General features: G+C 42.5%; 2 protein-coding genes across 2 annotated transcripts in view; both read right to left on the bottom strand.

Annotated features, from left to right (window-relative positions):
• Positions 1-1,612: 1,612 nt before the first annotated feature.
• On the bottom strand, positions 1,613-3,677 carry LOC130211989 (glycoprotein hormone beta-5-like). Its single transcript, XM_056443040.1, has 3 exons — positions 3,571-3,677; positions 2,445-2,652; positions 1,613-1,806 (listed from the first exon to the last, which is right to left on the bottom strand). Exons 2-3 carry the CDS (start codon positions 2,649-2,651, stop codon positions 1,621-1,623), a joined length of 393 nt encoding a protein of 130 aa, XP_056299015.1. The 5' UTR covers position 2,652; positions 3,571-3,677; the 3' UTR covers positions 1,613-1,620.
• A 6,115-nt stretch (positions 3,678-9,792) lies between these two features.
• ppp2r5b (protein phosphatase 2, regulatory subunit B', beta) overlaps positions 9,793-14,781 on the bottom strand; it is a 30,038-nt gene continuing 25,049 nt past the window's right edge. The window contains exons 8-12 of the mRNA XM_056443039.1: positions 14,622-14,675; positions 13,517-13,567; positions 13,234-13,353; positions 12,842-12,969; positions 9,793-9,898 (exon numbers count right to left, since the gene is read on the bottom strand). Of these exons, the coding sequence (XP_056299014.1) occupies positions 9,793-9,898; positions 12,842-12,969; positions 13,234-13,353; positions 13,517-13,567; positions 14,622-14,675 (459 nt within the window). The remainder of the gene's footprint in view (positions 9,899-12,841; positions 12,970-13,233; positions 13,354-13,516; positions 13,568-14,621; positions 14,676-14,781) is intronic.

The raw sequence follows: 14,781 nt of genomic DNA, 5'->3' as shown, positions 1-14,781 counted from the left end.
AAAATGAATGAGTAAATTACATTGCAGTGCCGTCATCCCATTGACTCGGTTAACCAAAAAAAAAACATTAAATATACGGTCAAACTTTGGAATCAACATGAAGATCATGTTTACAAGTAGTTTCATTCTTTGCAATAACCACTAAACACGACAAGAGACCAAAGAATGTAAACATTTTATTTATATTTATGAATTTGAACTAAAGGACATTTTGTAAATAGTATCTATTTGATGAAACCAAATAAAGTTGGAAATGATAAGAGAAAGAATGCACTGTATGGTTTGTGATGAAATTGTATTTCAATAAATTTCTTTTCTGAAACTGTGAAGTCATTCCATCTTCTCACTTTACACACACACATGAACCTGTTTCCCTTAAAGCGACAGTACACTCACCGAGCTGGTGGCTTACCCTAACAATAAATATGTCCGCCACATGCAACCCCAACCTTAAATTGAATTATATACGTTGTATGTCCCCACAAGGGACGGGTCCCCACAACATGACTGTGGGCCCCTGTAACCTCCCCTCCACTGTTTCTCCAGCCTGGTCTCACTCTCAGGGCGTGTCACTCTCAGGGCGTCTTGGCAGCGCCACACGAGGCCCCTTTAAGGGGCGGTATGAGACAGACCAGGCTTTCAACTAACCCCAACGTGAACCCATCCTCATCATGAAAGGACGCTCGGAGCAATGGACGTCGCATTGAGAGGGAGGAAGTTGGGCCCAGTTCGACCCGAGTGCAGGAGCATGCATGGCGGCCTCAGCTGAGGATTTTGCGAGCTCCGTTGACGTTTGAATATTAAATACCAAGCGCACGGCCATGCACACCTTGTAGCTTGGTTCATGTATGTACAGCAGCTCAACATGTAAAATGACTGGTTGGTGCTCAATGTTATTCAGCAGGTGTGGGGATTTTCATATACTCTCTCAGCGAGTCACATGTCTGGTAGTTGGAAAAGAGGCTATGATGTGCCCCGGTAGTCTCATTCGTATAAAAAGCACAATATCGAAAATATTAATCAGCTTAAACCAGCTGTGGCCAGCAGATACTGTAAGAATGTACCATTCATAGATCAATGCAGAATGATTTCCTGACTTTTACTCTCTAACAGATATAAGTAAGTCTTATAAGTACATACAGAGTAATTTATTACACTTTCTAACCTTGACCATCTCGCGAGAGTTTCACAAGGTTTTTACCCAAGCACAAAATATGATTAGCTACGAGTTGGTCGTGGGTCTCTCTGTATAATGTGTATGTATCGTGTCACCTTCATGAAAACAAACTGATTCATACAGAAACAATTATAAAAATGCAATATAAACTTAATAATGAAGATATTGAGAAGTTATTATTATTGTTTCCCCTCGAGATTTCAGTCTTGCTAAAGTTGTGGCAAAGACTCACAGAACTCTTATTTTGAAATGCTTGCTCTGTTACATCTCCTGTATGAGTACATACACACACGCACATATTCAGTCTGCAGTAAGACTCATTTCTAGGTCATTAGACGTCAAGTATCACACAAAATGAAAAGTATTGATTTCAACATTTTATTTATCATTCATATCAGTAAAACTGTGGGTAACATTGTTTCCTGAAGGCGGCGTCCTGCCCGTCAGAAGGTCTCACACTCCGTGTCCTGTGTGGAGCACACGGCACAGTGGCAGTGCAGAGCCATGGGGTAGTGGTAGAGAGGGGAGATGTTGGGCATCCGGCAGGGGCGTGGGTCGGCGGGCGGCGAGACTGTAGCGTACACACACGGTGTGGTGGTGTGGATGTAGGGGGCATCCGGCACAGGTTTCTGCAGGGTTCACACACACACACACACACACACACACACACACACACACAGGTTACGTTTGCTCTCCATGTGATCTTTGACTCGACTCTGTTTCCCCATTACATAGAGAAGAGAATATTATTGTGAAATGCACACATTTGAGATCTCTACACTTTGTCCACATGTGTTGGAGACATGATGACAACATGAGTTCATCCTTGAGCTTGGATTTGATAGCCTGACCAAGAAAAAACAGTTTTAACCCAAGGTCAACTTTCTATCCCTTTCCTGAGCATTCAACTACATTTCACATTTTCAAGTATAATGATGCAGTTAAAAAGTTCACTTACGGGAAATCATCAGTTTAGATTTATATTGTCAAATTAGTACCGAATTAGTAACCATGAGACGCTGTTGAAAGTCCTGGAAAAAGCTGGGAAGTGGACTTTAAACTGCCACTTTAAATTAACTTCTCCATGTGCCTGAGTCAGCTCTGTTCCACGGAGCTTTTTCTCTCCCTGCAAACTAGACGGAGTTCAGAAAAAGTTCAGTAACATCCCTGCTCAACAATGACATATAGGTCTGGGCCGATAATTGGTTATTGGCCCTTTTTGGGTTAGGTTTGCGTGTGTGTGTGTGCGTGTGTGTGTGTGTTTTACCTCCCAGGTGTGACAACGCCCCCAGCAGGCCTCTGTGCTGATGCGCAGGCCCTTGCAGCCCGGCTTCTGGGCCACAAAGGAGAACTCTCGCACGGCGCAGCCTCGGAAACCGTGAAGCGTGGTTGTCAGGGCAACGCACACCTCCGCTGCCCCGGCAACCAGGAGGAGGAGGAGGAGGAAAGAGGGGGACAGGGGATGGAGATGCATGCTGGGAAAGAAGAAAAAGAGTAACGTATCTCTAATGGTGGCAATACTTTATATTTTATTTTAAGTATACATCCATTATACCTCAGCTATGGGTACAGGTGACCTTTTCTACCTGGGTGGAAAACGGCTCACCTTAAAATAAAGATTACATTTCTTTGTAATTTTTACAGAATAAATGATTCAATTTGGCCTCTTACTTGAGATAGATAATCAATTGCTGAAGGTTTTATTGCCAATATTTTAAATCTACAGGGGAAGACATCCCAAAAAGCTGAGGAGACTTTCAGAGCAGTACGTTCACCTTGACTCACAACTCCCTCTAGTGGTTATTATGGCCACTGCAGCCAATGCAGTGATATACAGTGAATACATAAAAAAGGAAAATAAAAAATAAGATAAAAGGAATTATTTAAATGGTTAATCATTAACTTCAACTAAACTAATCTTTCCCACAAAAAAATAAACAACCACAAAAAAACGTAACTTCACTTAGACGCATTAAAAAGCAGTTTTTCTTTTTTAAATTCGAATCAATGGTCATTTTGTTAATGTTTCTGGAGACATCTGCTTAATTACTCTTCAAGCAAACCACTTAAACTGCACTAAAACAACTGGAATCACCTCAACTCAGCCAGACTGTAGAGTGCCTATTAAGAAATATAACACTGACATAAAAATACTTTCTGCATGAACGGAATGATGTGAATACTTTTATAGGCAATGAGACACTAACACCACACTGTATTCCCTGTGAGCACAATAACTCCACATGGGCTATGGAACGCTGACTTTGAATAGTCTGCTAACATAATTATGTCCCAAAAGCAGTTTAAAGTATCTTAAATATGATTATCAGTCAAAGTAATGTCACTTGTCCTACATTACTTGATGGATGTTAAAACAAAAAATCTCTTCTCACCTTTTTAGCTGAAGTTCTTGCAGAGATTTGAGCAGCTGGACTCCGGTGTCTCTCTACTCGGACAACAAGCAGTGAATGGAACCGATCTCTTCTCATTGTTGTTTTTAGAAGACCATTCGGGCCGACGGACACTCTGACATCATAGCAATTACAAAGAAATACCATTAGAGAGACCCCAAGCCAGAAATAATGGGGACTCCCTGGAAAAAGCTAATGCTTGTCTATGTTTTCTTAGCCTCCGCCTGTATCTGTGTGTGTGTGTCTGTGTGTGTGTGTGCGTGCGTGTGTGTGTGTTCTGTGTGAGTTTTTTATCCAACGTTGTTCTACTCTCAGTGATGTACTTGTCAGAATTCATTTTGACACTCACTGTGACAAAGGATTGGTTTTATGACAACAAAGAATGGAACTTTTAAACTTTTACTGCATGGGTCATTTAAAACTTTGGACACCAGACAAAACGTACATTGGCTATGACTTTTAAAAGTCCTGTCGATTTCAAATGTCATGGAAACAAGATAATACGACCTCAATCAATGCTGTCACATGGACCTTTTTGTTCCTAAAGTTCAAAACCATTTCACTGTTTTTGCATGTCTTAGCACAATTACTATAACATACCCATTTATATCACAGCTAACCATTTTGCAAGCCATGCTGCTTTAGATTTTTCCATAGCCGTATATTTTTCCGTCATAATGCTCTGGAATAATTCTGAAGCTTTTTTTCTGATTTGATGTCAATTATGATGAATTACTCAACTCAAGCAAGTTTTCAAAAGTCAGTTAATTGATTTTACCACAGTTGTAAACATGTTGCGGTTGGAAAATACATCAAAACTACACTTTTCAGCAGATTAAAGCATCATTTTTTTTGAAAAAAAAAGACAGTATCACCTAATATGACAAATAATTTGCTCTGTTATGTTCCCCACAAACTCCTGAGGTAAATCGTTTTCTCTGTACCTGTTCCACTAGCTAGGTGCTAACCTTTCTGTTGGATGAGAGGCCGGTAGTGTAAGAGCTGTCACCCTGAGACAGGAAATGGAGATTATTGCCCAAAAAATCAAAACAATATACTGAAAGACACATTGTCTCTATAGGAATATAAACTGGTTCAGATTTACATAACGTGCATTGTGCCTGTTGATCAAAGTATCAATAAAAGTGGAATTAATATTATTGGAGAGACAAAAGAGGTGACACAAAAACAGCAAGACTCCCAGAGTGTTTTCTCAAAGTGAAGTTTCATTTTTAGCACATAGTTGTTTTTTTCTCCATTCTACACCCCCCTGTAATGTTACGTACAGCAGTAAGCGTCTCTACATTCAAACCCCCCGCCCCCCCCCTCCCCCACCGCCGTGTTGGTCCCCAAAATATACATCTTCTTCTTCCCCTGCATCATCTCAATCATCTTCTCGAAGCTTTTTCTTCAACACAACAAACACAGACCATTGGGCAGACAGTGCAAATCTAGAAATTCAGTGAAATTGCTACGTAATGCAGTTGTAGTTTTCGGTAACATTATATTCTCACTCTGTTACTGTTGCTCTGACTTATTGCCATTCTATCGTGTCTAACTCTACGTCTTTTCTTTCCTCTATCTTTCTCCTCCTCTGTTATCGACTCCGTTCACACCACCCCTCTGGTTTAAAGCATTCATTTCAATTTGGCCACATGGAAATGGCCACAGAGAGGAAATGTGATGCATGAGACCAGCATTGTCTGTGAGGCAATAAGCTCTCTACCAACACTCTCTCTTCTCTCTCTCTCTCTTCCTTTTACCGGAGCAGTTCTAGAATTTACAACATCATTCTCCAAAGAAGAATATTACTATTGATCATTAAGTGAGAATTCTAGAACAGTGGGAGCTGGGGTTCTTTTTCCCCAGTCAGCTGACTGACTGACAATAACAATCAAGAGGGTTTGTGAGTAAGCCAGCCAAAACAAAAATCATAAGGTAAGCTGAGTTTTATGACAGCAAGGTCAAGTTGTCTCTTTTGAGTGGTGTTTTTTTCTTTTTTTTGTATTAACTTTTTGCCTGAATCAAAACAATGCTTGAAATCCAACTACATGTGAGGCTGTTTGTTTGTTTTTGCCCACAGTGCCAACCAGCTGTTGTTAGCATGTGCAGGTTTTGAGGTGTTTACTGGTATTAGGCTGCTATGACACCTAATCCATCAGTGCCCATGCGAATGTGTGCACTTTGTGTGAGGAAAACTAAAATCTGCCAGAAAAGACAAAAGCTAGACAGCATTGTGGTAGTTAGAGAAAAAGGCTGATGTCAATGGTTCCCAATGTGGGGGTCGGGGACCCTTCAGGGGTCATGAGATAGATCAGAAGTAATTTAAAAGGAAAATAAATTAAATTAAATTTTAAAAAATGTTCACAAAACTATTTTATTTTCCAGGTCTTCCGCAATTTCTTTTTGCTCTTTTGTAATTTCACTGATTGTACTTATGAGGTTGAGCGCCGGATTGGATCACACACTTGATTCTATCTGTACTTTTCCTGCGAAATAATGGAAATTTGTAAAACTATTGAAGAAGAAAATTGAAATGTTCACAAATCAGGTCCACATTTGCTCAGTTATCCTGGAGATTGCTCAGGCACCATCATGCGATAATAAGTTGTCAATTCATTTAAAATGTTGCTAATATTTAGTCTGACTTAAACATCGGAAGCTAAAACCTGGAAGGTTGCGATTGAAATGCAAAGCTGCAGCGTGAACGCTCGAGAGCTCTTTCGTATAAAGAAGCGATGGCGGATTAGGTGTGAATGCAGCCTGGAAGCATCAGAACAAGCCAACCCAACTCAGAGCGAACTCAAAGCATCCAGAACAACTCCAAATGCTAAATCAGCTCAATAAAACTTGAAATGCCAATCCGAGAGCTGTTAGTCAAACGGATTTCAAGACCTTGTTGACTCAGGCAGGATTTGAAGTCAGCTTTTTGAAAGTTTGGTTATGAAGCAGCCGACAGGTAGTCTCAGGCGTCGAAAAAGAACAATCAATCGATTGGTTGTACGATACATTCGGATTCAAACCCCCGTCCCTCAGGATGGAGAGAAGGAGAGAGAGAGAAAAATAAACAAGAGACAACAGTTTTCTCTCATTCTCTATCACTCTGTCTACGCACATCTCCTGCTCACTGATTCACTCACCGGACACACACCGACGCGCACTCGCGCACATGCGCACACACACTCACGCACACACAACCTGACCATCATCATCGAATAGAAAATAAATAGCATCAGTATCAGTTTTCCACAAAATGAACAAGATCATACAAAAACCGAGAGGAAAAACAACATAATTACAAAGCAAAGTCATTTTTCATCAAATAAATTTACACAAAAAGTACCTTTAAGACAATGTGAATATCAAGGACGCAACAGGAGTAAAAACAAGAGTGGGGGGGGTAAACATTTGAGTGTTACACCCACTTCCTGTTTAACCCCCTAAGAACACACATATTATCCTGAAAGAATGAAAATATTGCTAAAATAATTTTTTTCTGGTTTTTTCCCCCCTCCTCTCTTTATCCCACCACTCCGTCAAATGATCAGACAAGAATCAACAGATTTTTCTTGGTTCACAACGAAAAAAGTCATCATCGTCATGGTCGCCATCTAGCATCGTCAGGTCTGCTGATCCTAAAGGAACAGACGCTCCGGGTTCAGGAATCCAACTGGATCACTGGGTTTTTCTTTTGGTCTGAAACACTTGTGGTGCGCTTTATTTGTCCTTCAGTAACCTCTGTGATAGGCGGGGTTTACTAGTCTGCTTGGATTCATTTTTGGTTAAAAATTGTGTGGGGTTCTGAAGTTCAACTTTGTAAAACGTAACCGAGGCAAATGAGTAAATTTGCAAATCCTTTAACCAACAAAAAACATCCCTGTGTGCCCAATTTAAAGGTAACCTGTGGAGTTGTTGACCACTAGTAGCGCTCTAGAGTAATGTTTTAATGAGCGGGTCCCCATTGTGTTTGTAATGCATCGGCAGTTGGTGGTGATGTGCAACGAAAATTGGCAATATGCCAACAACGGCAGGGAAGAAGGAGATTGCGAGCAAGTAAACATGTATGTAAACAACGCAAGAGTTGAAATATATAGTTTTTTAAATCAACTTTATAGATGTTTTATGAGAAAGGAAATGCATTCAACACACGTGTCAGGCCTCAAAGATACACACAGTGTGTTTTTGGTGAGTAACACTGAATGTAAACATAACTTTGTTTACAAGAAAGCTCCACAGGGCACCTTTAAACAAACAGGATAAAACGTAGTCTTTAAACATGGAATGTTTTTGGATTTTTTTTTTTTAGAAATACCCCTTTAAAATACACCCGTCGCACCACAAACATCCCAAATTTAAAAAGAAAATAAAAACAGCCGCCACCAATCCAGTTCATTCTTCCCCGCTTTAAGGTCTGTTAAAGGGGAATTCCGCTGAATTTCAGCACTCGCATTATGGCCTCATACAACATGTGATGTGAATTCAAAATTCGAGCCGGCCTTCCCCTTTATGGTATCTGCTACACTAGTGTTTCTCCCATAATACACTACAGAAATATCCAGAGACATATGTGTATATATATAAAAACATTATCATCATCATCGTCATCATCAGTAGTAGTACTTAGAGTAGAGTAGAGTAGTAGAGTAACAAGAAAGAAGAAGGAACAGTATTGTACTTTATATCATTTTCATCATCTTCATCAGTGGTTATTTAACCTTGAGAGACCTTCTTTGGCCTTTGTGGGACATGGGAGAATGGAAGCTGTGTGTGTGCTGTGTATGTGTATGTGTGTGTGTGTGTGTGTGTGTGTGTCTTTAGGCCTGTAAACCTCTGTGAAATATTGTGGTGAAATATTTGTGGTGTTTTGAGATTTGTTGGACCTGGATACACCTCCTCTCTGTAGCTCTTTCATCTCATATATACAGTAAATATGTACCTGCGTCTCTGTGTGTGTGTGTGTGTGTGTGTGTGTGTGTGTGTGTGTGTGTGTGTGTGTGTGTGTGTGTGACTCTGGTCTGTGCAGCAATAGTTTTGGGACATTTGTGTGAAATTGCTTCTTTTGTTTATTAATGCATTGTGCTATCCACACATGAAATAAGCATCTCGGACCAAAAGATAAGTACGTGGCCACAGTACAGACTCTGACTCGGTCGGTTGAATATCAAGTTAGACCCATATGTTCACCGTGGTTAGTGTTGCACCAAAAGAGACATTTCATCTCTTGTTTCGAGGCTGATTTGAAGCAGGCCAGCTACCAATTTTGGATACTGACCTGCAGTTTAATAAACCAGCCACTTAATAAAACGACTGTCTACACTTTCGGACCATATTCATCTTCTGATCTGCAACATAATGTGTGTACAGCAAAGAATGAACCAGTTTCACACAAGTCTGTCGGGAAAAAAAAGGTGCTGCGTTTACCTCGGATCACTGAGTTTGTGCGCTTTTTCACGAGAAGCCACGCTCTCGATGATACAAGATAAAAAAAGAACAGTGGCTGTGTTTTGTACCTTTTCTCTCCCAACACTTTCACCATCAACCTCATGTCTTCTCCCTGTCCCCTAACCCCTGTGCTATCCAATCTCTGCGGAGCAGCACCTAGGTGGCGCTCTCCCCGCCTCCAGAGGAGGAAGAGGAGGCCCCTGGTCGGCTTGGGCGCTTGGGTCGGGGTCGGTGGGTCCCCTCTCTCGCCTCGCTCCTGGAGGTTGCGCTGGTTCCTGGCCGCCTCGGTGAGCATCTGCATCCGGCGGTCCTGATGCTCCTCCAGGCCTCGCCAGAGATCCTCTGCGCCCTGTCTGCCAGGGAGGCAGGTCGAAGGGAGGGGGGAGAAAAAGAGAGGGATGGAGAGAAAAAGAAAGAAGAAATGAGCTTTTCGTGAAATGACTCCGACTCCACACTGGAGTCACAGACATTGAGATTGACATTGATGACCATGACCTTCTCATCTCGGAAAGAAAGCAAAAATGTTGAACTGCTCCTTTAAGTTTTGTTCCACCAAAGGTTTTCGACCTCCTTGAGTTTGAAACAAGTGAAATCTTGATGTCATCCATGTTGAAAAGATGACCGAAGCAACGCGCACTTACAGGACAACGTGAACAAATAGCGACTCAAACATGACTTAAGAAACTTCTCGTTCTTCCTCTTGTATCCAGTGATACTAATACACACACACACACACACACACACACACAGAGTGAGTCATACTCACTTCTGTTTCTCCACTTTGTAGGAGGCAGTGAGGTCATCAAACAACTTGCTGTTCATCTCCATGAAGGTCTTCAGCACGTTGTAGATCAGAGACACAATGGTCCTGTGGAGACAACAAGAGGACAATGAGGATAATCAGCCCCATGGCATTGTGGGTCAGAAGATTTTGAGAGATATTAAGTCACGAGCAACTTTATGTGTTGCATGGATCATAAAATGTGGGTCATGTGTCTCTGCTAGATTATTAGATATAATGCTAACATTGTTCTCAGTGTTGGGATGTTAGAGTTAATAACAGCTGTGAACTACTCAATGATCTTCTTACGTCTTAGCAGTGGTGGAAAGCAACTAAGTACATTATCTTTATGGAGTATTTTGAGGTTCTTTCCCTTTACATTAGTGTGTTAATGTCATGCTGCTTGTATTTAGAATTCACTCCATGTCAGAAGGAAATGGAAGAATCTGAATACTTCACCATCAAAACAGCAGCTAACGAGCTAAAGGTTACATCCATATTCACCCCTATTTCAAATCAATCAATGTGTGTGTGTGTGTGTGTGTGTATCTTTCGCTGATAGAAATGATATGCATAACTTTTACAATGCAGTCAAATCTATCTACGGCCCAACAAACCACTGCATCACTCCTGTTAAAACCGCAGATGGGCTCAGAGTCCTAAAAGACCAGAGCAGTATACTGGAGAGGTGGGCTGAACATTTTAATACCCTGCTTAATCAGGACTCTAAAGCAGACCGCACCATCCTGGATCAACTGCCTGAACTTCCACCGATTGACAACCTTAACCAACCCCCGACCTTCCTGGAGGTCCTGTCATCTGAAGAACAACAAGTCTCCTGGCATGGACAATATCCCTGCGGAACTGCTTAAACAGGGTGGTTACCTCTGTACAAGAGCGCTACATCAACACATCACTAAAGTATGGGCTGATGAAAACATCCCACAACAATGGAGAGATGCCAAAATTGTCACTATATATAAAAACAAAGGTGACAAGACCATCTGTGGCAACCACAGGGGTATAGCACTCCTTGCTGTTGCTGGTAAGGTCCTGGCCAAGGTGTTGCTGCAGAGGCTACTCAACAACATCACAGAGGCATTGCTCCCAGAATCACAGTGTGGCTTTAGGAAGAACAGGAGTACAGTCGACATGGTCTTCACAGCCCGGCAGCTTCAGGAAAAGTGCAGGAGCAACATCAAGACCTGTTTATGGCTTTTGTCGACCTCTCCAAAGCCTTCGACACTGTGCAGAGAGACCTACTGTGGGACATCCTGATGCCCTAACAAGTTTGTCAACATCCTCCGACAGTTTCATGATGGTATGAATGCTAGGGTGACAATAGGAGGACAAGAGTCTGCCTCCTTCCCTGTGTGCACAGGGGTGTACTAGCACCAGTGCTCTTTAACATCTTCCTCCACCCAGCTTCTCCATAAGGAAATTGAGGACAACAGCGGGGTGACAGTAGTCTATCGGCTCGATGGCAACCTCTTCAACATCAGGAGGCTGCAGGCCACCACCAAGCTGCACAGAGTGAGGGTCCTTGAGCTGCAGTATGCAGATGACTGCGCTCTAGTGGCTCACACTCCACAAGACCTCCAGGCTGTCCTGGATGCAGCTGTGAAGGCTTACAGCAGGATGGGGCTGACCATCAACATCACCAAAACAGAGGTAGTCTGTCAGTGGAGCACCAACATCCCACCCACGCCACCCATCTTCAGCATCAATGATAAGCATCTGTCTGTAGTACCATCATTCAAATACAGTATCCTCTCTGAGGACAATAACATCGACAATGAGGTCCAGAACAGAATCAAACAAGCATCAGCTGCCTTTGGGAGACTCAGGCGCGGGTCTTTCAAAACAAGAACTTATATCTCCATACAAAATCTCTGTGTATCAAGCAGTGTGCATCACCACCCTCCTGTACAGTTGTGAAGCCTGGGTCACTTACAGCCGCCATGTGAAGTCCCTGCATCCGCTGTCTCCAGAATCACTTGGCGTGACCGAGATCCTCAGGAGAGCAGGCTAGCATGGAGGCCACCATCACCCACTACCAGCTACGGTGGCTGGGGCACGTTATAAGGATGCCCTCAATCGGCTGCCTCACTAAGTGCTGTATGGCCAGAAGGCCAGCAGGGCAGAAGAAGCGCTATAAAGACCAGATAAAAACAGCGCTAAAGAAATGTAAAATCAGACCAGGGGACCTGGAGGCAGATGTGCCAAGATGGGACCACAGCACTGGAGGAGGACAGGACGGCCAGGAGGCAGGAAAGAAGGCATACAAGAAAAACAACCAAGGTTGCCAGGACCACCACTACTACATTACATTACATGTCATTTAGCAGACGCTTTTATCCAAAGCGACTTACAATAAGTGCATTTCAACCTAGAGTACAAACTAAGAACAACAAGAATACAGGAAGTAACATTTCCTCAACATAGTCGAACTACAAAAGTACCATAAGTAAGTGCTATCTAAGTGCCACTGAAGTGCTAATCTGTGTTTTAATCCAGATATAGTCGGAAAAGGTGTGTTTTCAGTCTCCGACGGAAGATGTAGAGACTTTCTGCTGTCCTGATGTCAGTGGGGAGCTCGTTCCACCACTGAGGAGCCAGGACAGCAAACAGTCTGGATTTCGAGTGATTAGGTCGATTGGCTGTGTGACCATATCCCGGATGTAGACGGGCCCGGTCCGCCAGGACCAGTGTTTTGAAGCGGATGCGAGCAGCCACCGGTAACCAGTGGAGAGAGCGGAGGAGCGGAGTGGTGTGGGTGAATTTCGGGAGGCTGAAGACCAGTCGAGCTGCTGCATTCTGGATGAGCTGCAGGGGTCGGATGGCCTTAGCAGGTAGACCAGCCAGGAGGGAGTTGCAGTAGTCGAGGCGTGAAATGACATACGCATGTCCCACCTGCGACAAGACCTGTGGATCCAGGATAGGACTATACAGCCACCAGAAAACTCGCCGCTGAAAGTCAGAAGTGGGGACAACTACAAGCAAGCAAGTGTGTGTGTGTGAGCCACTGACTGGTTCCAGTGATCCTTGGAGACTCTGTAGAGGGTGGCGAACACCAGCGGCAGGATGACTTGACAGTTCTCCTCTATCAGACTGAGGATGTATTCGTTGTTCCAGAAGTAAAGAGCCCGCTCCGCTACCTACAGCAAACACAGGGACAGAGAGCAGTCGACTTTCATTCATCAAAGTTAGAGCAGGATTTTTTTTTCTACCAGACTTCTTTAAGTTATCCAAGGAACTGACCTTCAGCGGTTTGTTCCCATCGTGATATCATAAATCTACGAGGCTATTAGGATACTGGAATCAGGCTTATTACTCCTGTTTTATGATTAATTTGTTCCACTAATTTGTGCAAAGTTGTGCAAAAGACATCCCAGAATGGTCTGACTGGTTGTTGTGTTTACCTGGAAGTGAGGGCTGGAGATACAGGCTGCGATCTGTTTGAAGAGCGGCTCCTGGACCCGGATGAACTGAGACGGCTCGATCACATCCAGGATCTCCTCAATCTCCCCCAGGAACATCACCTGAATACGCAGACACGCCGACAAACACATTTATAATCGATACATAAAGGACAGAACCGACATTCATGTGAAGCATAAGTACTGTGAGACGCTTCAAGGAATACCTTGCGATGCACAAGTCCTACAAGAAACATGCGCGTTGTTTTATTATCTGTTGTCTCACCTCTTTCTGCGTGCAGGTTTTTGGCCAGTACTTGAGCAGCCCTCTGATGATCTGCAGAGAAACCACAAAGCACATTATTATGAATAAACACTGCAGGAATCAGCTCAGCGGGGCAGCTGGCTGGCGCCCATCAGTCCCACCTCCATTAACTCATATTCATACTCTGAAGACATACACTACCGTTCAAAAGTTTGGGGTCATCCAGAGAATTTCGTGTCTTCCATGAAAACTCACTTTTATTTATCAAATGAATTGAAAATTGAATAGAAAATATAGTCAAGACATTGACAAGGTTAGAAATAATGATTAATATTTGAAGTATTAATTTTGTTCTTCAAACTTCAAGCTCAAAGGAAGGCCAGTTGTATAGCTTACATCACCAGCATAACTGTTTTCAGCTGTGCTAACATAGGGTTTTCTAATCAGATATTAGTCTTCTAAGGCGATTAGCAAACACAATGTACCATTAGAACACTGGAGTGATCGTTGATGGAAATGGGCCTCTAGACACCTATGGAGATATTTCATTAGAAACCAGACGTTTCCACCTAGAATAGTCATTTACCACATTAACAATGTATAGTGTGTATTTTTGATTCATGTTATCTTTATTGAAAAAACAGTGCTTTTCTTTGAAAAATAAAGACATTTCTAAGTGACCCCAAACTTCTGAACGGTAGTGTATGTCATTTCAGGTTATAACTAATGCTCTAATTCAAACTCAGAGCAGTTTAGTTTACATCGGTGAACAAACCAACGTTAAGGACTAACACTGATCATAATGTCTGACGGTCAAGTGACTGGTTACTTAACTTTATTGCTACTTGAGTCTTATTTCGTAGTTTTGTCCATAATTTCTATCAACTGTTTGGTGAGTGAAGTATTTGGCTCTCTAGTAGCTTACGAGCCGCTATGTTCTCCAGCTAACTGCTCACTTTGTCTGTCTGAGCCTTTTTTTTGTAACACAAAAAATATGAATGAGCGCATCTACATTTTTTGCTTTCAACATTTGACTTCTTTTAAGTGATGTCACCACGGTTCAATTTTCACAGCAATTAACAATATGTTGTCGTAAGTATATGAATGTAATGAAACACAGTCTTACATATTCAGTCACTGTCGCGTCTTTCTCCATAAACTGCACCACACAGTAGGCCAGCTGTAGGGACAGAGGAGACGTGGTTAAAACACACACACACACACACACACACACACAATCCCTGAATCTGTCAAGGAGACAAGGGGGATCTTAGCACTTATCCCTC

This window comes from Pseudoliparis swirei, chromosome 21 (genome assembly GCF_029220125.1).
Source record: "Pseudoliparis swirei isolate HS2019 ecotype Mariana Trench chromosome 21, NWPU_hadal_v1, whole genome shotgun sequence".
Taxonomy (NCBI): Eukaryota; Metazoa; Chordata; class Actinopteri; order Perciformes; family Liparidae; genus Pseudoliparis; species Pseudoliparis swirei.
Note: the sequence above shows the minus strand (reverse complement) of the source record. Positions and strands in the feature narration are given on the sequence as shown.